Source organism: Lactuca serriola, chromosome 5, assembly GCF_051521515.1.
Source record: "Lactuca serriola cultivar US96UC23 chromosome 5, Lser_US96UC23_V15, whole genome shotgun sequence".
NCBI lineage: Eukaryota > Viridiplantae > Streptophyta > Magnoliopsida > Asterales > Asteraceae > Lactuca > Lactuca serriola.
Genome location: NC_136412.1, coordinates 309890801 through 309914951, shown reverse-complemented (window position 1 = coordinate 309914951; position 24151 = coordinate 309890801). Strand labels below are relative to the sequence as shown.

The 24151-nt window shown below is 41.3% G+C and overlaps 1 protein-coding gene and 1 non-coding gene across 2 annotated transcripts; one reads left to right on the top strand and one right to left on the bottom strand.

Annotated features, from left to right (window-relative positions):
• Window positions 1-15614: 15614 nt before the first annotated feature.
• On the bottom strand, window positions 15615-15721 carry LOC145055990 (small nucleolar RNA R71). The gene has a single exon (XR_013685532.1). It is a non-coding gene; the product is annotated as a small nucleolar RNA R71 (small nucleolar RNA).
• Window positions 15722-16838: 1117 nt separating this feature from the next.
• On the top strand, window positions 16839-20536 carry LOC145050749 (uncharacterized). The gene is made up of 4 exons (XM_078998948.1): window positions 16839-17969; window positions 19049-19242; window positions 19609-19992; window positions 20068-20536. The coding sequence occupies exons 1-4, from the start codon at window positions 16839-16841 to the stop codon at window positions 20534-20536; spliced, it is 2178 nt and encodes a 725-aa protein (XP_078855074.1).
• Window positions 20537-24151: the final 3615 nt, after the last annotated feature.

Below are 24151 nucleotides of genomic sequence, written 5' to 3'. Positions count from 1 at the left end.
CAAGTTGCATGAGTGAAGGCAACCCAAAAGGACCATGCTTATAATCGGGTCAAGTACATACCAAAATAGTTATGGGCTTAGACACCTAATCCAATAGTTTCCTACTTGGATAAGTTTAATAACTATTCTACAAGTACGACATCAGAACCTGATCAACATTCGTAGCTTTCAAAAGCCGTTGTCAACTCTGATCTTATTAGTAACACGTCCTTTAGATAAGGGATCATATATTCCCCCATTCCAGATATCGTATGAACTGAGACACATATTTTAATCATACTCTCTGTTCATGTGTTGTTTCCCGATTTCTGATTTAAGACGACTGACAACAGACTACAATTGAACACATCAACTTAGTCCCGGTTTGGCCAAGCGCTTAGGGGTGTCATCACTAAATCATCGCGGGGGCCCACAAATATCACTTTTATCCCACTTTGGGTAAAAGGAACGAATAAACTTCGACTCAAATGCTCGCTTGTACCTACTCATCAAATCACACACAACAATATGTTTTGTAAAACCAAGTTACTGGTGCGTTTAGATATTATCAATGTGCAACCAACTTGAAAATTATAGCTCACACATCTCCATTTCAAGAATATAAGATATTATCATCTCACTAATCACCCGTGATAAAATCCATGAAGTTATTCAAGTGAGCGTGGGTTTAATCCAATACTCAAATCTTATTTCAGGAGAACTCATGAACACTACAACAGACTTTTGCTATGTCTAAAACGTTTTAGACAATCTACAGTCAGATTCATGACATTCTAGCTTTAGTACCTACTTCTAAAGTATTTATCGAGTGTGGATGGTTTGAATAATCTTATTATTCGGGAAGTCAAAACATGCAAAGTGAAACACAAGAATAATCGAATCCAATATGGCCCCATACTTTTGAGTATAAATAAAACACCTTTATTTAATCACCATATTGATTACTCATTATCTATTGTATAATGTTTCAAATAATCAAAATTATTACTTCAATTATAACAACAGTTGTCCCATGCTCCAAGCATGCACACTCTGTTTTCCTATGGTTCATACTTTGTGAAATAGATCAATTGAAAACATTTCCAATGATGCTCATTTCACAACTCCTAATCCTTATCGTTATTGTAAGAATACAAGATTCTCGCCACTACTATAAGATGTTAGATTCTAACATTTTATGTAATGATCCCTTCGTAATGTCACAACATCAAAGCCACCAAGACTTTTCCAATGATATTACAAAGTGCTCTATTGGATATTTCTACAAGGAAATCCCATAGATTCAAAGTACATTCCTTTGAACATCCTTCTTGCATAAAAGTTTCTAATCTAGACATAGATTCTCGATATCCAACTCCCAATATGGAAATGTTTCCATATTTGCCATATGACAACTTGTTATTAATAGAATCATATCTAATCATAATAATGTCATTATGATCCATTCGTTACTATACTTCCAACTGCCCACAAGTGACCAATCCTTGGCGAAACTTAGATTGTCCTTGACAGCTGTTTAATTAATTTAGTCAAATCCGGTTCTAGTCCTTTTTCCCTCTTACTGCCTTAGGCATTTGGAAAATTTAGAACGTTCGAATATTACAACATATGCAATCGATCCTATACCCGAAGCATATGGGACACGATTCATAATGAAAAATGTGATACTTGACTAGTTTCTTGCTATAATACTGTCATATATAGAATGCCCCTATGTTAAACCTTTTCAACATAACATTCATATATGTCTTTTGACTAAATTTAATTAAAATTTCTATATCTAAGCTTTTAGATTTGAAATGAAGTATAACATTTTTGCTCCCACTAGCTTTGACATGTATTCAGAAAATAGTTAAACTTCTTGAAATCAATACTTATTGACTCCCCAAGCTCATATTTCTAATACGATATGCTTCGATAAGCCTTTATCTAAGCTTCCCAAACTCATACACATTTCCTTAGATAGCTCATATGAATGTCTAAACTAATTCCACTGTTTTGAAAACCGGACCGGACCGGCCGGTTCAACCGGGAACCGGTGCTGGTTCCGGTTCTTTAGTCTCTGAAAACCGGTAGTGAGCTAAACCGCAAGAAGCCGGTGGTTTTTTGTGAACCGCGGTCGGACCGGGCTGGTTGAACTGGCTTTCGAACCGGTTTTTACTTTTTTTTTTGTTTTCTTTAAACTAATATCGGACAAAATCAGAAACCCTTCCCAGATCCCAAATCCCAAATCGCTAAACGGCACAGACGCACAGTCGCACACCCAAACTCCAAACTCAAGGCGATCGATCACTCCATAGTCTGTGATTACAATCACAACTCTCCAGCTTCACATTCAACTTGTGATCAGTTGATCATTCCATTCCGATTTCTGCTTCACCTTCGTTCTCCAATCTATCCAATTCCGATTTCTGCTACACCACTGACGAGGCGACGAGCAATCCACCGAGTAGAGAAATTAGAAGCTTTAATTTCTTGGTTACTTGATTCCATTCTTTTTTTTGTAGGATTTTATTCACTTTTTCTTACTTTCTTACCCTTTATGCAACTTAGCATCTGAATGTGGAAATTCTACAGCAATAAGAGACATTCTTATATATTACATGTAATTTATGTTGGGATTTTTAGATTGTTAGTATTACATTTCCATTGCATTGTTTGATTCTTAATGTTAGATTGTAATTCACTGTTGTATACTTATCAGACTGTAGATCAGATTTTTGATTGTCTGTTTCATATTGTTAGATTGTTAGTATTACATTGCCATTGCATTGTTTCTTAATGTTAGTATCACTCTAGCATTCCATTTAGGATTTTTTATATTGTGCACTTATCAGATTTTAGATTAGATTTTTTATTAGCATGTGCTCAACTATAACATTGGTTGTTTGTATTTGTGTTATAGATTATGAGTACTCCTGGTTCATGTTCCAATCCAAGTTCTAATCCATCTGAAGCACAATCGAATACTATACCATCTGGTTTCAGAAGCTTCTACTCAACCAAATCTTCGATCAAAAAAGGATCCAACTTGGAGGCATATTACTGAACTACGAGATGGAGCTGGAAAAAAGTCACATTTTTGTACCTTTTGTAAAAAAACATAAAATGGTGGAGGTATCAATAGAATGAAACAACACCTTGCTGGAGTGCCCGGTAGTATTGCATCATGTCCGAGTTGTCCCGGAGACATAAAGTTTCTCATGAAAAGTTCATTGGATGAAAATGCCAAAAAAGCAAAAGACAAACATGCTGGTGTGCTCGTTGATACTTCGGGGATGAATAACTTGTATGATGTTGATGATTATGATGATGAGGTTCAAGTAATCACCTAACAAACAACTCAAAAAAAGATGGAAAAAGAAAAGCTCCTACCTCCCAAACACAAACTGTGCCACCTTTTTTCAAATAGGGTATGCATGATCCATCTCAACAGTCATTTAAAGCAGCATTGAAAAGTAAGGAAAGATGGCATGAAATGGATTTAGCTCTTGCTATGTGGTTTTATGATTCTCGCATACCTATGAATGCCGTGAATTCTCCCTTTTTTCAAATAGCAATGAGTAAAGTCGCTAGTATGGGTCATGGATACACAGGGCCTTCATATCATGCTATGCGTGTGACATTGTTGAAAGATGCGAAACAATCTGTACAACTTATAGTTGATTCTTATAGACGTTATTGGGCAGAAAATGGTTGTATAATTATGGGAGATGGATGGAGTGATACAAGACAACGACCCTTATCAATTTTATGGTGTATTTGTAGCACCTGGTTCTTGGTATGTATTATGTTATTAAATCTTCATTTACTTTTGCATTTTTGGCCTTGGACTCGGCGAGTCGAATGACTGACTCGCCAAGTAGAAGCGGGATGAGGCGCGGGGATTAAGTTGCGGACTCGGCGAGTAGCCGCTGTTTGGGCAAAAACCCTAATCCAGGGGTTTGCACCCTATTTAAACGACCTTATGCAACCTCCTCTCCCTCTTTATGCTCCCAAACACTCCTCATAGCAAACCCTAGCCGTTTTTGTGAAGATCTAAGGCTTTTGGAGTGATTCTTGTGAGTTCTGATCTCAAGGAAGAAGGAAGAGCATAGAAGGATCAAGAGGGGACTGAAGGTTTCGAGTTTGGTTCATCATTTGCAGCCTTTGGAAGGTATAAAGTCTGAACCTTGCTCATTCATTTGTTAGATCCCTCTTTGGGGTGATTTAGGGCTTTTATAAGCCATTTTTGGTGGCAAACCATGTTTGCAAACATGGTTGGGGGTTTGGGCTTCTGTATCATGTCATTATATGAGCCACAAATCAGATCTAGGTTGCTTTTTGTACCAAGGAAGGCCCCATGAAACAAAAGAACCATTTTAGAGACTTTTAAGCTCTAATGTCCCATGCGTGCACGTAAATTTTGTAACTTTACGTGCTAGATCGAGTTTAGGGGCCTAGATCTATCATTTGATTAAGTGTTGTACATCAGAAATCGAAGTTTTTAGTGAGGAATGTGATAGACTCGGCAAGTCTACTTCTTGGACTCGGCGAGTCCAAGGGTTTTGGTCCCATATCAGTGAGGGTCATAAGGACCAGTTGAGTGTGGGAGGGTTTTAGGAGTCCCGGGGAGTGACCCAGCATTCTGGACTAAGCAAAGTGTTATGGGAGTTCATGGTATTCGGCGAGTGCATGAACGGACTCGGCGAGTCCAAGACAATCTTCATGGAACTCGGCGAGTTGTTCATCAACTCGGCGAGTCGAGGATAGAACGTGTTTATAGGATGAAGAGTAACTCGACGAGTTGTTCATACAACTCGGCGAGTCAAGTCGGGACATGTGTATTAGTTGATGATGAAATCGACGAGTTTTTCATACAACTAGGCGAGTCAGATGTGGATTCAGTCGGTGTTCATTTAGAAGGAAAACTCGTCGAGTCATCGCCTAACTCGACGAGTAGAGACGGGAATGAGGTCTGATGGAAGGATAGGGACTCGGTGAGTGGACGAGTCAACTCGGCGAGTCAGGTCAACTGGAAGTTGACTTTGACTTTGACTTTGATTTGGTCAAGGGGTAAAATGGTCATTTTACCCTAAGGGTAGATGTCAGTTTCTGACTAAGTGTTTTGTGGGAATTTTAGCCGGTGGATTTCCGGAGCAGCAGTGGCAGCAGTCAGAGGATTTCCGCACAATTCAGCAGATACGAGGTGAGTTACCTTCCAGTAGGGGTGGGTCTAAGGCCACAATGCCGGCCCACCATTGAGGAGTATTTAGAGGATAATTGTCTTTGTTATAATTTATCTTGGTCTGGTATGCGTTTGGTTATGAGTTATATCTATATGATATGTTACATGATAGGGATAGTTTCCTTGATAGTGGTCCTTAGGACCAAGGGGTAGGTCAGTACCCGGATATGTCTGAATGTGTGATTTTATCTTGCTATCGTATGCTAGTGGTAGGGGTGGAATAGTCCCCAGTTACCGGTTGAAAGATACCGATGACGGTTACCGGTTGAAAGATACCGATGAAGATTACCGGTTGAAAGATACCGATGATGATTACCGGTTGAAAGATACCGATGGTATTGTATGGTATGTGGTATGATGGGGGAACTCACTAAGCTTTGTGCTTACGATTTTAGTTTTTGGTTTCAGGTACCTCTTCATCCAAGGGGAAGGAGCCGGCGGCATAGCATGGCATCACACACACACATATGATTTTCCGCATGGTGTTTTCTGGGATTGTACTCTGATATGACATTTGTTCATGGTTGTGGGTTTTAAATATGCTACTTGGTTTTGAGATGACGTGTTTATACAATGTTTTCTAATGAATGTTTTATGAATTAACTAATTAAAAATGAAATTTTTGGGCTTGAATTTTGGGATGTTACAAGTTGGTATCAGAGCCCTGGTTTGAGGGATTTGGACACGCCCTCGGGGGTGTCTGGACTCAAACTAAGGGGCTAAAAGATTTTTTTACAATAAAATGGTTTTCTAAAAATCTAAGCGAAAGAATTTTACGAAAGACAAGGTGTGTGATGCATGCGACTGGCCGGGCTCAAGTAAGTTTTCCCCAAGATACCCATACATGTTATGTTATGCTATATGACTTTATTCAGAATTGCATGCTAGAATAGGACTAAGGATCTAGGAAGATGCCTTGTGTGCCTGATATATGATTTTGATGATCGCATGCTAGTTAGGGCTAAGGATCTAGGAGGATGCCTTATACGCCTATTGTATGAGTTGCATGCTAGGGCTATTTAGTCAGCAGAAGGATGGCCTGTATAGGTTATGTAACAGTACCTGCAAGTTAGTTAGGGGGAAATAGTAGGGGCTCCTATGCAGATGAGGGCGGAGAGTAGGCTGGAGAGTGCCCTAGGGAAGCCTAGGATGAGGTTAGTGGAAAGGGGTATCGGTAAAGGGACCTGGTGAAGTCAAAGAAATCCTTGAGGAAAGCACGGGTAGATGTGGAAGGTAGTATGGGCCCGTACTACTGAAAGCAGAGGACCCGTACTCGAATCAAGGAGGGCCTAGACGAAATCGGGAACCTTGGGAAGTGTGTTAGATCTCTCGGGTATATGTATGATCCTGACCTTTATGCATGAATTTTCAATATGGTGACCACACGACTTGGAGCAGGAGGTTCCGGATCAGGATCAGGGTCAGGCTCGGGTTCGGGATCTGAGCAGGTTGATGACGGGCTACGTGAGTTCATCGCGTCTGAGATCACGAGAGGTATCCTTGAGTCGACCCCTATCATCTTCGGGTTGATCAAGGAGGGGATTGTTGAGCTGATGGAGGATCGTCTTCGATCATTCAGGAGTGATATCGCATCTAGCCAGATGGGTACGTGCACGCTGTCCTTTAAGGACTTTCGTGGGAGTGGTGCCCCGGATTTCCATGGGGTGAAAGACCCCATTGCTGCTAGGAGATGGATTGCAAACATTGATTCTGCGCAGCTGACGAGCTTCTGCCCAGAGGGGTCGAAGGTGAGATATGCAGCATGATGCTTGCGAGACAGGGCTAGGGATTGGTGGGAGTCTGTTGGCGACTCATTGGTAGCCTCGGCTGTAGAAGTTATGACTTGGTCGGACTTTGTGACCAGATTCAGGGCGGAGTTTGCGCCAGCTGTGGAGCTTCATCGGCTGGCCAACGAGTTTTTGGATATGAGGCAGACTATGGAGACTGTGGCGTAGATCACCGCCAAGTTCCGGGAGAGGGCATTGCTAGTGCCCCAGTATGCGGGTGATGAGGATATGAGGAGGACCCGCTACCACGACATGCTACGAGCTGACATTCGGGAGCATGTTAGTTTTTCAGCTTGCCCTACCTTGGATTCCATGATTTCCAGGGCTAGGGAGAGGGAGATTGATCTGGAGCACGTCCAGAAGAGGAAGGCAGTGGAGGGGCTGACGACTGGGGCTTCGGGGAAGAAGCCCAAGGTATCTGATGGTAGGCCGAAAGGCCAGGCAGGACGGGACCACTGTGGGAAATGCGGCCGGTCACACGAGGGAGCTTGTCGCACTGGTCCGGGTTCGGGCTGCTATAAGTGTGGCAAGGTGGGGCATTTTGGCAGGGATTGTACTGCCCCCGCCCCTGCGATACAGATGACAAACCTGATTTGCTTCCATTGCAATCAGAGGAGCCACAAAAGGGCCAATTGCCCGAGATTGACAGCAGCGTCAGCAGCAGTGCCAGTCTCAGCGACGGCGTGGGTTACAGATGGCCGGAAGGTCAAGGCAGAGGTTCCAGTAGTGCGGAGCTGAGCATTTCAGCTGACAGTCAAGGAGGCACGCATTGCACCGATGTGGTGACAGGATCGTTCCATGTGAACGGCATCCCGGTTCTGGTTTTTTTTACTCGGGCGCTACTTGATCATTTGTGTCTCTTGCGCTTAGCAAGAGATTTTCCAAGTCTTCGGGCATGTTGGATTGCCCTCTAGGGGTAGAGATTGCAGACGACCGTTCGATGCGGGCATCGACGGTATTTTGAGATTGTGTGGTTAGGTTATTTGAGGAGCACTACATGGTAGACTTGGTTCTCATTCCATTGCGTGGGAACAAGGTGATTATAGCCATGGATTGGCTCAGCCCTAATGGGGCGAGTGATCGACTGCGCGCAGCAGTTGGTGCGGGTCAGGACCCCAAGTGGGGGAGAGCTGGTGATTCAGGGCGAGAGGCCGCAGCGAGGACCAGCTTTATGTTCAGCAGTGAGAGCTAGGCGCTACCTCCAGTGGGGTTGCGCAGGTTATGTCGCGTATGTTATGGATACCCGGGAAACGGGTAGGGCGACGGTGGACGATGTACTTGTGGTACGAGAGTTTGCGGACGTATTCCCCGAGGAGTTGCTGGGGATACCTCCAGAACGACAGGTGGAATTCAGGATTGACCTGGTTCCTGGTGCGACTCCGATAGCCAAGGCATCGTATCGGTTGGCTCCTCCTGAGATGCAGGAGTTGTCTACACAGCTGCAGGAGCTGTTAGACAAGGGTTTCATTAGACCGAGTAGTTCACCATGGGGAGCCCCGATTCTGTTTGTGAGAAAGAAGGACGGGTCGCATCGGATGTGTATAGATTATCGGGAACTGAACAAGGTAACAGTGAGTAACCACTACCCACTCTCAAGGATTAATGACCTCTTTGACCAGCTTCAGGGAGCATCTTGGTTCTCCAAGATTGATTTGCGTTCATGGTATCATCAGATGAGGGTCAGTGAGGAGGATGTGCAGAAGACTGCGTTTCGAACGCGTTATGGCCACTATGAGTTTGTGGTGATGCCTTTCGGGCTCACCAATGCTCCTACCGCGTTCATGGATCTCATGAACCGCGTGTGTAGACCGATATTAGATCGGTCTATGAGAGTATTTATTGATGACATCTTGGTTTATTCCAAGACACGGGAGCAGCATGAGGAGCATCTGCGGGAGGTTCTGGAGACTTTGAGGAGGGAGAACTTGTATGCTAAGTTCTCCAAGTGTGAGTTCTGGTTGCGCGAGGTGTAGTTTCTTGGGCACCTTGTCAACCAGAACGAGATTTCGGTAGATCCGGCCAAGGTAGAGGCCGTGATGAATTGGGAGGTTCCGAGGTCTCCATCCGAGATTCGGAGCTTTCTAGGATTGGCAGGCTACTATCGGAGATTCATTCAGGATTTCTCCAAGATAGCAGTTCCGCTCACCCGACTGACTAAGAAGTCGGTGGTGTATCGTTGGGGGCCCGAGCAGCAGGCCGCATTTGAGACGTTGAGACAGAGATTGTGCGAGGCGCCAATCTTAGCCCTGCCAGAGGACATGGAGGATTTTGTTGTGTATTGCGATGCATCCATCGCAGGTTTGAGAGCGGTATTGATGCAGAGAGGGCATGTAATCACCTACGCATCGAGGCAGCTGAAGCTTCACGAGGCGAACTACCCGTCGCATGATTTGGACCTGGGGGCTATTGTGTTCGCCCTCAAGATTTGGCGTCATTACCTCTATGGGGTTCGTTGTACGATTTACACGGACCATGATATGTGCATAATTAGTAAATTATTTAGCATACATTTTTATTCATTTTTAACTAATTATGTGAATAATGTGGACAAAAGGTGTGACAACCGTCAACTTTCGGTCAAGTCAAAGTCAACTAAAGTCAACAAGTCAAACCGGTCAACTCGATTTGCCCGTAGGTACTAGAGTTTACGTTATGTAATTTCTAAACAACTCTCTATTCTAATGAGAGATCATAACTCAAAAAGTGCGTACATCTAGATCTCCTTAACCTAAAACTGTGGTACGTGGCGAGCCAAACCGATAAAACAATGTTGCATACTCATCGGGAGTATGCAAGATCCGTAAACAAGGCTTAACGGGGCTTACGGACCTTGCATTGTGAAGCCGGACACTTACATTCATCACACTCGAAACCGCTCTCAATCGTTTTCACTTTATCTCTTTGTATGAGAAATCTCTCCAAGAATGTCAAATCTCTCCCAAATCTCTCTAAGTATGTGAAATCTCTCCCAAATATCTCTTTGTATGAGAAATCTCTCCAAGAATGTCAAATCTCTCCCAAATCTCTCTAAGTATGTGAAATCTCTCCCAAATATCTCTTTGTATGAGAAATCTCTCCAAGAATGTCAAATCTCTCCCAAATTTCTCTAAGAATGTGAAATCTCTCCCACATATCTCTTTGTATGAGAAATCTCTCCAAGAATGTCAAATCTCTCCCAAATCTCTCTAAGAATGTGAAATCTCTCCCACATATCTCCTTGTATGAGAAATCTCTCCAAGAATGTCAAATCTCTCCCAAATCTCTCTAAGAATGTGAAATCTCTCCCACATATCTCTTTGTATGAGAAATCTCTCCAAGAATGTCAAGTCTCTCCCAAATCTCTCTAAGAATGTGAAATCTCTCCCACATATCTCTTTGTATGAGAAATCTCTCCAAGAATGTCAAATCTCTCCCAAATCTCTCTAAGAATGTGGAATCTCTCTCAAAATCTCTCTCAACTTTCTATAATCACTCGGGGCATTCCGACCCTCAAATTTGGCGAAAACAGCCCAAAAGCGGAAGTCTACGCGAAAAACGGGCTTGAGGAACCGAAACTCCTCTTAGGACCCAAAAGTCCTCTTAGGAACCGAAACCCCTCTTAGGACCCGAAAGTCCTCTTAGGAACCGAACCCTTCTGAGCCGAAGGCTGCTGAACCGAACCCGAAAGGTCCTCTCGGGCCCGAACCTCACATGCCTCACCCGAACCCGAACGTTCGGCACATTTCGGGTCTGACCACTTTCGCTTCTGATGACCTACCGAACCTTCGCTTCTGACCCTTCGGACCGAGCCTTCGGACTGAGCCCCTCGCCTTCGCCTTCTTCTTCTGGTTCGCACTTCGCTTCCGGCTCAGCACCAGCAAGGACCGAACCTCGGCCTAGGGACCGAACATCGGCCTAGGACCGAGAGGTCTCGCTGGGAATGCTTTTTCTCCCGGTTTTCGACTAAATTCGCATTTTAGGCCCGTTTTTAATTGTTTTAACACGGGATTTTCACCCAAAACTTTATTTTGACATATAAGGACCCTTAACTATTAATTAATCATGTTTTTAAGGATAAAACCTTATCCAAAAGAGAGTGGGTGAAGTACAAAGGTAGAGTGTTGACTTTACCTTATTTTATGACACAAGCAACCACTCCCATACCCACTCCATGTCACTATTCACCACCAGCCCATCCCTAGTCACTTCATAAGTCCTTTCTCACTATTTTCAACCATTCCCACGTTCTTAGGGCTGGAACATCCACCCTCTCTCCTCACACTTCATTCATTCTCTCATTTTTCACCAAGAACCACACTCCAAACTCTCTCATCTTTCTCTCCAATTCGAGAATTTCAAGGCATATTCCAAGACTTTTCTCCTACAATTAGTAAGTATCATCATTTTTCTTATGATTATTGCACACCCTCCTACTCAAAATCATAGATTGCTTACACAAACATCATCACATCCTTGTTAGATCTTAGAATCTTCAAGTGATTCTTCAACTGTTCTTGGGTTGAACACTTCTCTTCTTCAACACTTACCTACTGAAATCACTCAAGGTGAGTTCATACCCCTACATTTTTATGTTTTCTTAAGTTTTTAGGGGGAGACTACAAGTTAAAACACCAAGAACATAACTAAAATTTTCTAACAGCTTTCATCAGAAAAGTTGGACTCCATTCACGGACTGTTTTGGAGAACTTAAACATTTTTGTTTGAAAAACTGTTTTAGGTGTAAGTAGTTCCAGTTCTTAGCTTTAAAATGACTACTTGAACATCTCCATACGATTTTTCTACAATTGATGGTGATTTTTACAAAACTGCCTATCATTTCAAACACCAATCCGGACCAGTCTGTGATTATGGACTTTTTCACCCAAGTTGGAGGTCATTAAAAATCATGTTAAAAATTATGAGTAAACTAGACACATTTTGGGAACTCTCAGAATTTACGGATTTAGTTTTCAACTTCGTATGATTTTTCTATGACTTTTCAAAAACAGTGTAGAAATGTTGAAAATTTGTTAACAGCTTATAACTTTCATAACACTTTGTATTATGTTGAGCAAAGTGTATAACGATAAGTTCTAAATATTGAATGTGTTTCCTTGTTAGTTTATCATCATAAACTGAAACATAGTCATTCATGATAAGATTATTCATTCATTTAGAACACGTATATTAAGCTATAATGAGCATAGTTTATGGATTCATAGCATTAAGGCATTCATAAAAGAATTCTTATACATTACAAACATTTTGGATAAACTATAATAGGTATAGTTTATGTATCATTTACTTCTCAAACTTATTTACCAAAGGTTTTCAGTTTAATTCACGTAAATCTGTTAATGAATAAATTTGTGAGTCATTCCCTTCGGGTTACTTCCAAAGTAACAAAGTCAAAAAGTCCTGTAAATTGTAACCAGAGTCTCTTGTAGGGAGAACGTGATAGTTGTGTATAGATCTATATTGGGTTTGACAAACCCACACCAGAGCTGCTTGCAACAGCTAGACCGACAGGTCTGTGGTGACAAGTGTCATTTAACGGCGACGCCTGAAGAACGTCGTATTACGAGGCCGTCTATGTCAAGTATGGTTATGATAGCTCACATGTGGTATTAACAAATCATAAGATTTACGGGTTCTAACTTTAAATTAGCGAGTTATGTCTATTTAGCTCACTGAAATTACTTTAAGTATGGAAAAATAGTTATACGCCTTCATATCAAAAAGGGTTTTATGTCGATTTAAAATCACTTTTTACATCAACAATTACATACTTTATTGTATACTTTTGGTCTTGGTATTTAAGACTACACATCATTCATTATGAGATTTTTCTCACATCAGAAAGGGTTTTATGCCGATTTAAAACCACTTTTATATCTTTAAGTATGACAAATATTTGTTCATTTTCGGTCCTAGTATTTAGGACTACATAACTTTTGTAAGGAAAATATTGGATTTTTCTTGGTAACATACATCTCTTTACAAAGATCAATTTTCAAACTCTTACTGTCAAAAGCTTATGAACTCACCAACCTTTGTGTTGACACTTTTCAAAACTACTTGTATTCTCAGGAATTCAGTGAAACAGGAAATCAACCACGTTTTGAGGATGGGACGATAAATCGTCGAACAGCTCATTTTGTATCATAATGTAATTGATTTGAATCATGTAAACATATACTTTGGTGTAACTTTTTCAATTATATTTATGATGGTTGTATTTACTTTGAGCACTATTATACTCGTTGTTGTGATACTCTACATGAAGTCCTCCACCCCCGGACGTTTCCGCCATCCTTGGTTTGGGGGTGTGACAAAAGGTACTTAATACTGTTTAAATTTTGTTTTCAGTCCAAAAGACATGCTTGGGAGTGAAAGGGAACAAGGGGAAGCAATTAGAGACCAAAGAATGAAGATTGAGGGACAAAAGCTTTCCTACTCGGCGAGTACACGAGCCTACTCGGCGAGTTCATTAGAATATTCCAGAAGATAAGTCACGACTCCTGATTTGAGACGGATAACTAAGAACCTACTCGGCGAGTTGGGTCTGCTACTCGCCGAGTACACCCTGTTTTGAGATAGCTATAAAAACCGAGCCTTTATCCGATGGGACTACTTTTCTAGCTTTTTTTGGAGATTCATCTGCGATTGGAGAACCCTTGAAGGCGCTGAGGAACTCTAATCTTCAATCTCTTGAAGAATCAAGGCAACTAGGTTAATCATTCCACTTAGCTTTAGGAATTAAGTATGTTTAGCTTAGTTAAACCTGTTTTTGTGTTTGTTTTTACTGCAACTATGAGCTAAATACGTTTTTGTTTCTGTTTGGGGAATACCAAGTAACTCCTATGGTTTAATTCTTAGCTTTTGATTGATTGTTTATTGGTGATTTATTAAATTAAGTTTGTTAAAGAACCTTATGCATTAATCACAACTATTTTATTTTAATTGGAAGACAATTAAGCTGCGTGAACATCTCTTAGTTGTTAACCTCATATGTCTATGTGAACACTTAATCATATGCTTAGGAATAATGAATATGAAACTAAGATTAACAAGATAATGGGTAGATTAATGTGTGAGCTTGTTTGAGAAACCAACAAACAAGAGGTTAATTGAATCACTAAATTGATTAACCACTACAAATCTTATTTAATCCAAATCATTAATCTAGGGAATTAATTAGTTTAAACACTTGATCACCGCTTGAATTAATTGGTTGTCTAAGGGTTAGGAGTAATGAACATGAACCTAACCACTATAGTTGGTAGCCAATAACAATTAATCTATCATAAATTCAAAATAACCATAGGAGTGAATTGGTTGAACCTAAATAGAAACATCTTTATCAAATTTGGTGAATTAGTTGTTTGCTTTAGTTACTTAGTTAATTAAGTGTTTTTATGGTGTGTTTAAGTTTCTAGTCTTGCAAAAATAGAGAAAAAACCTTTTTACTTTCATTATTTGCTTAGTTAAAATTAGCTATTAGTTTAATTTTTCCGTTCCCTGAGATCGACACCCTATTTATCCAACTATACCACTAAAAGACAGGTTCACTGCCTTTGTGTGCTAAATTTATCAATAAAAAGTAGGAATAAAACAAGTGCATTTTACACACATTAAGTTTTTGGCGCCGTTGCCGAGGAACGGTTCTAAATAATTAATCTAATCCCTAATTTTTTCGATCCTTTGTGTGAGTTTACTGGCATAAAGTTAATTTATTGCAATTTATTAGTTAGTAATTAGGTTTTAGCATCTGTTTTAGTTTTAATATTCAGTTTAGAATCTCCTTAAAATTACATTGATACTCGCCGAGTGCAGTCGCACCTACTTGGCGAGTACAAGTGTATTTGGCAGATTAATTTTCGACTTTTTTAGTACACTTTTTTTGTTCTTTTTACGTTTTTATCTTGTTTATTTCAGGGCTTTCATGACAGAAGGATCAAACACCCCGCTGGTACCCCCGTTTGAAGATCCCGAATCCGCATTGAAAAGGAACAAAGGAAAGGACGTGGAGAGCTCGAGTACACCAAAGAAGTCACCGTTTGTCCAATTGGAAGACTGTTTTTGGAAAAAAGAAGAGCAGCAAATCAAGAGCATCCATCGCTTCTTTAGTAATCGACGAACCGGTTAAGGAAGATATTGAGTACGAGACCGAGGAAGAAGAGGAGCCTACATACGAGCACGAATCTGATTCCGAGGAAGAGTTAGCTATCACAATGGCTAACATTGATGAAATCCCTATGGGAGAATGGAAGAAGAGGATGCGCGACGACACTAGCCCGGGACTTGTGCAACCCGCAATTCCCGCGACTGCTACTTTCGAGCTAAAGGGTCATATCCTAGCTTTACTTAAAGAAATACCTTTTTATGGAAAAGACCACGAAGATGCCTACAAGCATTTGGATGAAGTCAATGACGTAGCTGATTACTTCAATGTTCGAAATGTGCCTTGCGAGACTCAGCTACTTCGCATGCTTCCGGTGACATTCAAAGGTGCTGCAAAAGACTGGCTCAAGTCACTTCCCCCCCCGGATCAGTCATCACATGGGCCAAAGATGAAAGAAGAATTCATTGATCACTTTTACCCACCTTCCAAGATAGCCAAGTTGAAGAAGGCCATTGCTAACTTTGAACAACAAGCTGGAGAGTCGCTATATGAAGCTTGGGAGAGGTACAAGAGCTTACTAAGAAACTGCCCACACCATGACCTAAACAGCCAGCAAGAAGTCTCCATCTTCTATGATGGAGTCAATGTCACAACTAGGCAGTTACTTGTCTCGCAAGGCCCGCTCACAAAGAAGCCGCCCCCAGTAATCAAGGAATTGATTGAAGAATTCTCTAAACACTCTAGAGAATACCACAACCCTAGAAATGATGTTACTAGGGGAGCAGCATATGCAGCTACTGAAGACTTATCCGCGGTCATGGCTATGCTAAAAACCATGGATAGGAGGATGGATAAAATGGATCAAATGATCCATGCTATTCGGGTGGGTTGTGAAAACTACAATGGGCCTCACCTCACTAGAGACTGTGATTTAGATGAGAATGACAATAAGAAGGTGCAAGTTTGTTACTCAAGCGGAGACCGATATGATGAAGACTGGCGCAAACAAAAGAAAGAGTGGCTCCCTTATGAAGAGTACAAGAAGGCCAAGGAGGAGAGGTTTAGGCAAAAAGGAAGAGGTTTCTACCAAAAGGAGGAGCCGGTACAAGAGAGAAAGCCAAGCTTGGAAGAAATGCTCACCAAATTTGTAGCTGCTTCAGAAAAAAGACATAGTGATCATGATGCTACAATTCAAGAAACAAGGACCATGCTTAGAAACCAACATGCATCTATCCATAATATAGAAACACAGCTTGGGCAACTTGCTCAACAAATCAACCAAACGTCACCGGGCGAACTTCCTAGCAAAACTGAAAATAATCCATGAGGCGCGCACATAAACATAGTCACAACAAGAAGTGGGAAGATAATCACTCCCCTGACACCTATTCAGACCGAGGCATCCAAGGAATCATAGAAGGAGGAGGCAGAAAATCAAGCAGAAGAGCAAAACTTACAATCTGACAGCCCTACTCGCCGAGTACCACATATGGACTCGGCAAGTACACTACCAAATTCGAACAAACAGATCCCTGAAAAGCCGTATCAGCCTCCAATGCCATACCCAGCCTGAGCTAAGAAGGAGAAGTAGGAAGAGGAGTACCAGAAGTTTCTAGATCATATCAAGACTCTTCAAATTAACATACCCTTCATTGAAGCCGTCATGCAAATGCCCAAATATGCAAAGTTCCTTAAGGAACTTCTCACTAATAGAAGGAAGATGGAAGAAGTGAAGAAGGTAGTCCTCAATGAAAACCGCTCAGCTGCTATGCTAAATAAGCTACCAAAGAAGAAGGGTGACCCGGGGAGTTTGACTTTACCTTGCCAATTTGACAACTTGGCTGCTATTCATGCTTTAGCCGATTCGGGAGCAAGTGTGAACCTAATTCCATATTCATTCTTTAAGAAGCTGGATCTCCCGGAACCAAGGCCAATTCGCATGGCCATTCACTTGGCAAAGAAGACAGTCACCTTCCCAAGAGGCATATGCGAAGACTTACTAGTCAAGGTGGACAAATTCGTCTTTCCCGCTGATTTTATCATTCTAGACATGGAGGCGGATCCACAAGTTCCAATCATCCTTGGAAGGCCCTTCCTCAACACGACAAGTGCTATAGTAGACATGAGGGACTCGAAGCTCACCTTGCGGGTCGAAGAAGATTCAGTCACATTTGGGGTAGACCAAGCTATGAAGTATGCAAGGAACAGTGACAACACGACATTCTCAATTGATATGCTTGACGAATTATTGGAGGAATGCATGAGTGAAGATTCCAACAAGTTCACAACTGATGATGAAGAATTTGATCCAGAAAAAGACTTATTGGAAATTGAAAGGCTGCTGGAAGAAGCTGAGTTTGAAGAATTGGTGAAGCAAATTGATAGCCCTACTCACCGAGTAGGGCCGATCTACTCGCCGAGTTCTTCCTTAGAAAAGGCAGAATTCGTGAATGCAGCCACAAACTCGTCGAGTACCTTACCTGCACTCGGCGAGTCCAACAGTCAGAACCAAAAATCTGAGCTCAAAACTTTACCAGAACACTTGGAGTATGCTTTCCTGGAAGAAGGCAACCAAAATCCAGTAATCATAGCCTCTGACCTGTCCAATTCTGAAACGGAAGAGCTCGTGCAAGTGTTGAAGAAGCGGAAGCGGGCCATAGCATGGAGCATCACTGACATCAAGGGAATAAGTCCATCCTATTGCTCCCACAAGATCAATCTGGAAGAAGGAGCAAAGCCGGTTGTACAACACCAAAGAAGGTTAAACCCAAATATGCAAGAAGTAGTCAAGAAGGAAGTGGTCAAACTCTTAGATGTAGGAATTATCTATTCCATTTCCGACAGTCCGTGGGTGAGTCCGGTCCAAGTGGTGCCCAAGAAAGGAGGGATGACGGTCATAACCAACGAAAAGAACGAGCTAATTCAGACACGAACGGTTACCGGTTGGAGAGTGTGCATCGATTATCGAAAATTAAATGATGCCACTCGTAAAGACCATGTTCCCTTACCTTTTATTGATCAAATGTTAGAAAGACTATCGGGCCATAGTTACTATTGCTTTCTAGACGGATTCTCGGCTTATTTCCAAATACCCATAAACCCAATGGACCAAGAAAAGACCACATTTACTTGCCCAAGTGGGACTTTTGCTTATAGACGCATGCCCTTTGGGCTATACAATGCACCCGTGACTTTTCAAAGGTGTATGACAGCCATATTCCACGATATGGTGGAAAAATTCATGGAAGTTTTTATGGACGATATTATAGTTTTTGGATCTTCTTTCCATGATTGTCTCACAAATCTTGACTTAATGCTTGCTAGGTGTGAAAAACCGACTTGGTCCTCAATTGGGAGAAATGTCACTTTATGGTCAAGGAGGGTATAGTTTTGGGCCACAAGGTTTCCAAAATGGGAATTGAAGTGGATCGGGCAAAGATTGACACCATTTCCAAATTACCCCCACCAACTAATGTGAAAGGCATTAGAAGTTTTCTAGGACACGCAGGTTCTTACCGACGTTTCATAAAAGATTTTTCCAAAATAACTAGACCTCTAACACAATTGTTATTAAAAGACGCACCATTTAATTTTACTAAAGAGTGTTTAGAGGCATTTGAATTTCTAAAGGAAAAATTAACTAATGCCCCGATCATTGTTGCACCAAATTGGAGTTTACCCTTTGAGATTATGTGTGATGCTAGTGACTATGCATTAGGAGTTGTCCTTGGTCAAAGGGTTGATAAGCACTTTCGACCCATATATTATGCTAGCAAGACTCTAAACCCAACCCAAGAAAATTACACCACCACGGAAAAAGAATTATTAGCTGTGGTGTATGCTTTTGACAAGTTCTGTCCTTATTTAGTTTTATCTAAAACAACCATTTTTACTGACCATTCTGCCATCATGTATTTATTTGCCAAACAGGATGCTAAGCCAAGACTGATACGATGGGTGCTACTTCTTCAAGAGTTTGACATAGAGATACGAGACAATAAGGGAATGGAGAATGTAGCAGCTGACCACTTGTCAAGGCTTGAAAACCTGCAATTGCACGAAGATAGAGTTGGCGATGATTTTCTAGACGAGTATATTATGGTGACCGTGGGAGAAGAACCATGGTTTGCAAACATAGCTAACTACTTAGCTAGCTATTACATCCCAAAAGATCTCACAAGTCAACAAAAGAAGAAATTCTTTTCCGAGATAAAATATTACTTTTGGGATGAACCATATCTTTTCCGAAGTTGCGCGGATGGGATCATACGAAGATGCGTGTTCGGAAATGAAAGCCGAAAGATATTAGAGCATTGTCATAGCAGGCCCACGAGTGGACATCATGGAGCACACTACACTGCAAAGAAGATCTTTGACATTGGGTTCTATTGGCCCACAATTTTCAAAGATTCAGCCCAATTTGTCAAAGAATGTGATGCTTGTCAAAGAGTGGGAAACATTTCATCTCGAAATGAAATGCCACAACATAGTATCCAAGTGTGCGAGGTGTTTGATGTGTTGGGAATCGACTTCATGGGACCATTTCCCATGTCTAGAGGAAACAAATACATATTGGTGGCGGTGGATTATGTATCCAAATGGGCGGAGGCACAAGCGTTACCAACTAATGACGGTCGGGTGGTGGTGCGTTTTTTAAAGAAGTTATTTTCACGATTTGGAGTCCCGAAAGCTCTTATAAGTGAACGAGGCACCCATTTTGCCAATGACCAATTGGAGAAGGTGTTAAAGAAATATGGGGTAACCCATAAGTTTTCTACATCCTATCATCCACAAACTAGTGGACAAACCGAAGTGACAAATCGAGCTTTAAAGCGAATCTTGGAGAAATCGGTGGGGAGCAATCGCAAGGAATGGTCGGATAAGCTAGATGATGCACTTTGGGCCTTTTGTACAACTTTCAAAACACCTATTGGTACTACACCATATAGGTTAGTTTATGGAAAGCAATGCCATTTGCCGGTGGAAATAGAGCATAAGGCATTTTGGGCCTTAAAGATGTGTAACTTCAACATGGAGGAACTCAAAAGTAACCGGTTGATGCAAATGAATGCTCTTGAGGAGCTTAGAAATGATGCATACTCTAGCTCGTTGATCAATAAAGAGAAGACCAAGAGGTGGCATGACAAAAGGATCAAAGAAAATAAAGAATTTCATGAAGGCCAAAAAGTGTTGCTCTTTAATTCACGACTAAAGCTTTTCTCGGGAAAACTCAAGTCAAGATGGGATGGTCCTTTTCTGGTGAAGACGGTGTTTCCACATGGTGCTATAGAGCTATTTTCAAGAGATGGCACACCTTTCAAGGTCAATGGCCATAGGGTCAAAAAGTATGAAGAAGGAGTCCCCCGGAATGAAGGAATGGAAGAGTTGCTGCTGCTGGAAGGGATTGCAACCACGTAGAAGGGGAGGAGTCCAGCTAATGACTCCCTAAAAAGAAGCGCTTCTCGGGAGGCAACCCGAGTTTCAAGTTTGCATTTTCTTTCCTTTACTTTATTTTTATTATTTTTTTTCCTTCGTCTTCTTTTAAGAATATAATTGCTTGAGGGCAAGCAATGCCTAGAGTGTGGGGTGGATGGCTAAAAAATGAGAAAATACATTAATTTTTCAAAACATTCACATTTTTTTTCAATCTGCAAGGATTACTCGCCGAGTAGGCACGTATACTCGGCGAGTACCTGCCCGAGTAACCCAATAAAACGCGTAACGACATTCCTACTCGGCGAGTAGAGCCTTTCTACTCGGCGAGTAGCCAATTTACACGAATGAGATATAAATCTGTAAAAAAAGGGTTTTCACCCATTTAACCCCTATACTCGCCGTGCGCAGCGTATCCTCAAGCACCCTCTGCGATTTCTTCAAATTTCTTCAATTTTCCACTTAATCTTCATCTTTCAAAGAAAAAGGTAACATCTTTACACTTAAAACTCATCAAAGGTTCATGCTTTATCATTGATTTGCCCCTATTTTGCTTAAATTTGGATTTGGGGGTTTCTTCAAATTCTAGGGTTTTAATTTAGCCATGATTTAGGTAATGTTAGGAGGAATTTCTTTTGGATTTATGGTTAGATAACTCATTACAACAAAGCCCTGTGAAGAATTTGGAGTTTTGGACAGCCTATACATGATCGGCACCAAACAGTTCCCGATGTTCATCCTACTCGCCGAGTAGGTCGTGTACTCGGCGATTAGAAGACTATTAAGACCTGTTTCATTCGTTTTTAATTACTGGGTATTGTTTTTTTGTGTGCTTTTGATGTTTTTACGCAGGTATCATGGCCAGAAGGGGGTAGTTTTCTAGGGGGGGGGGGAGCCAAAGTGATATCCTGTGGCTTTTATTTCAACAAATTACTTCCAAATCATCCCAAGCTCGGGACAAAAACAGATTGGAGGCGCTCAAACATAAGGAAATCCATTTGCCCAACGCTGTTGACTGGGATTGGTTGGGAAAAGTGGGTTTGGAGGAGGAGATCACACCATACTTGGTGAAGGAGTGCAATTTGGGGTATACCACCATCACATGTGATGGTTAGTTACAATTATTCAAGATACAAGAGCCTCTACATGGTGTTACACGATTTCCAACCGGGTGTATATTCCTTCCACCGCTCAGGAGGGTCATATTCGCTCGCCGATCCATCGCCTTATTCACCGCTTCGTAGCCAGCACCATCAACATGCGGAAGGATTGGGACAAGGTCCTAACCCTTGATATCTTCTATCTATGGAGTATTATTACTCCCGACGCTTTCTGCAATCTCCCCTATTGCATTGCCAAATTTCTTGCTGAAGGGGCAGTTAAGGAAAAAGTTAACTCCAAAATCAATGGAGGCATGTTTGTTACTAGGCTGGCCAGGTCGTTTGGGGTCCTAGATTTGCAACAAGCTAGGGCACTCACGATCATTCACCCTCCACCATTCAACACTACATTATATAGGAGGGCACAGATCATTGAGAAGTTTGGTGATTCATTCTCCATTCCACATGCAGACGAGCCGACAATCCCCGAGGAGCCGGGAAGGAGGGTACGACAACGTAGCGAGCGGGTACGAGAAGACCCACCGGTTATGCCGGTGGAAGAGGACAACGATGGTTGGAACCAAGTGGATTACCGGTACTACTTGGACGATATTGGACGAGGGGTTAATTATAATAATCAATCTTTTGAATACCTCTTCCAACAGATGAACATTGCCCCAAGACCCGGACCCGGCTATCCATACATTATGAGTTGGGACGAGAGAATGAGGAGAAGAAATGAAGAAGGAGGAAGTGGCGCGGGAGGAGCCGATATGGAAGAAGAAGACTGAAGACTTTATTTATGTTTTGTGTTTTTATGATGTTATGTTTGGAACAAATGTTAAAACTTGGATGATTTTTTATTTTAGTTGGGATGGTTATTACTTTCACTTTTAGTTGTTTATTTTTTAGGGATGGAAGATTAGGAAGCATACTAAATTGTTGAGGGTCAAGTAAGGAATGAGAGATTTTCAAGAAAAGTACAAAGTTTTGTCCTTAGGATAGAGTCCGTTAGAGTCGAGAGTAATGGAGAGTCTTGCTGCTGAAGGATTTAGAGTGAGGGTTAGTGAAATTTCCAATTTCAAAACCTGAGTCAAAAGGAGCATGAGCTGGATCAGTTTTCGCAATACAATGCCTACTCGCCGAGTGCACAAATTCTACTTGGCGAGTACATGGGATATTACACGATATAGTTCCAAGTCAAGAGATACTCACCGAGTACACATCACTACTCGACGAGTAGAGTTGCAATTTTCGATTTCCAGAACTGCTTTGAGCACTTTCACTGCAGCATTTATCCACTTTTTGTGAAGAATTGTTACTGGTGATTTTTCTAAGAAGCTTGTTCCGTGAAATTTTCGAGCTGTCAACCACACGAGATGCATGACACCCAAGTCATGGATGAGCTGTTCCCATGGCTAAAGTCAAGTGAAGATGGAGCTGAAGAAAAGAGTATCAACCTATCGACTGCTACCCCAGGGGAGTTTGTTCCAATTCTCTCTATATTTGTATTTTTATTTTTGTATAATATGCAATGAGGGCATTGCATAAAATAAATGTGGGGTAGGGGGTTGGTCATATATTAGAAAATTTAGAATCTTAATTTAGGCTAATTTTAAAAAAATTGTTGCATACCAAAAATATTACTTAGGACTTAATTTAGAAAATTTTGGTAAAAGCAAATTAGGATTCCATGTTAGAATTGTGTTGATAATTGCATAAAAACCTAAATGTTTAGTTGAGCCTATACACGTTCTAGTGCATTTGTGGCTTCCTTATTCCAGTGAAATCATGGGACAAAAACACGACCCCGCTCAGCCTGAGGGATGCAATATGTTTAGCAGCCTAAACCTGAAATGTATCTAGGAAAAATATTATCGTTAGCCAATAAAGGTTGAGGTTGAGCGCCCCTGCTTAAGCATGTAGGTTTTTGAGTGGAAAAAAGAGAGGTACATGTAAAAACAGAGAGAGAGAGAGAGAGAGAGAGAGAGAGAGAGAGAATTGCAAGAAAAGTTTGAAGAATTTTGGAGCAAATAAAGTGACGATCAAAAGATCAAAATTCCAAGAAATTCAAAAAGTTGAAGATACCAAAAATCAAACAACAAAGTGGTGAATTCAAAGAGATCAAAGATCAAATTATCAAGGAAGTGAAGAATTCAAAAGAGCTTCATAGTGGTATCATAAATTGTAATTCTAGATTATGTATGCTTGGGTTGCTCAACTAAAAATACCTTGAGGGTAAGAGGTTTTCTGCGGATGGATTCGGAGGGATGCATAAAATGGGCATAGTTCGGGGTGAGTGGGCGAATGTTTATGAGGATTGTGAGTATTTGGAGTATGGGGGTGCTTAGGAAAATTTTAGACACAAATGCATGCGTTGCGGTCTTGGCATAATGGCTGGGTTAGAGTGGAGTTGTCATATGTGGTTCTAATATGTTTAAAATTTAGTTTTGCTTGGGGGCAAGCAAAAGTCAAGTGTGGGGTATTTTGATATGTGCAT

Excerpts from the sequence above, each read along its gene's own strand:
- LOC145050749 (XM_078998948.1), top strand. The coding sequence starts at position 16,839 with ATGGAAGAAGTGAAGAAGGTAGTCCTCAATGAAAACCGCTCAGCTGCT. Across the intron at positions 17,970-19,048 it reads CCATTTCCGACAGTCCGTGG|GATGCTAAGCCAAGACTGAT; the intron begins GTGAGTCCGGTC and ends TTTGCCAAACAG. Across the intron at positions 19,993-20,067 it reads GGGAGCAATCGCAAGGAATG|GTTAGTTTATGGAAAGCAAT; the intron begins GTCGGATAAGCT and ends TACACCATATAG.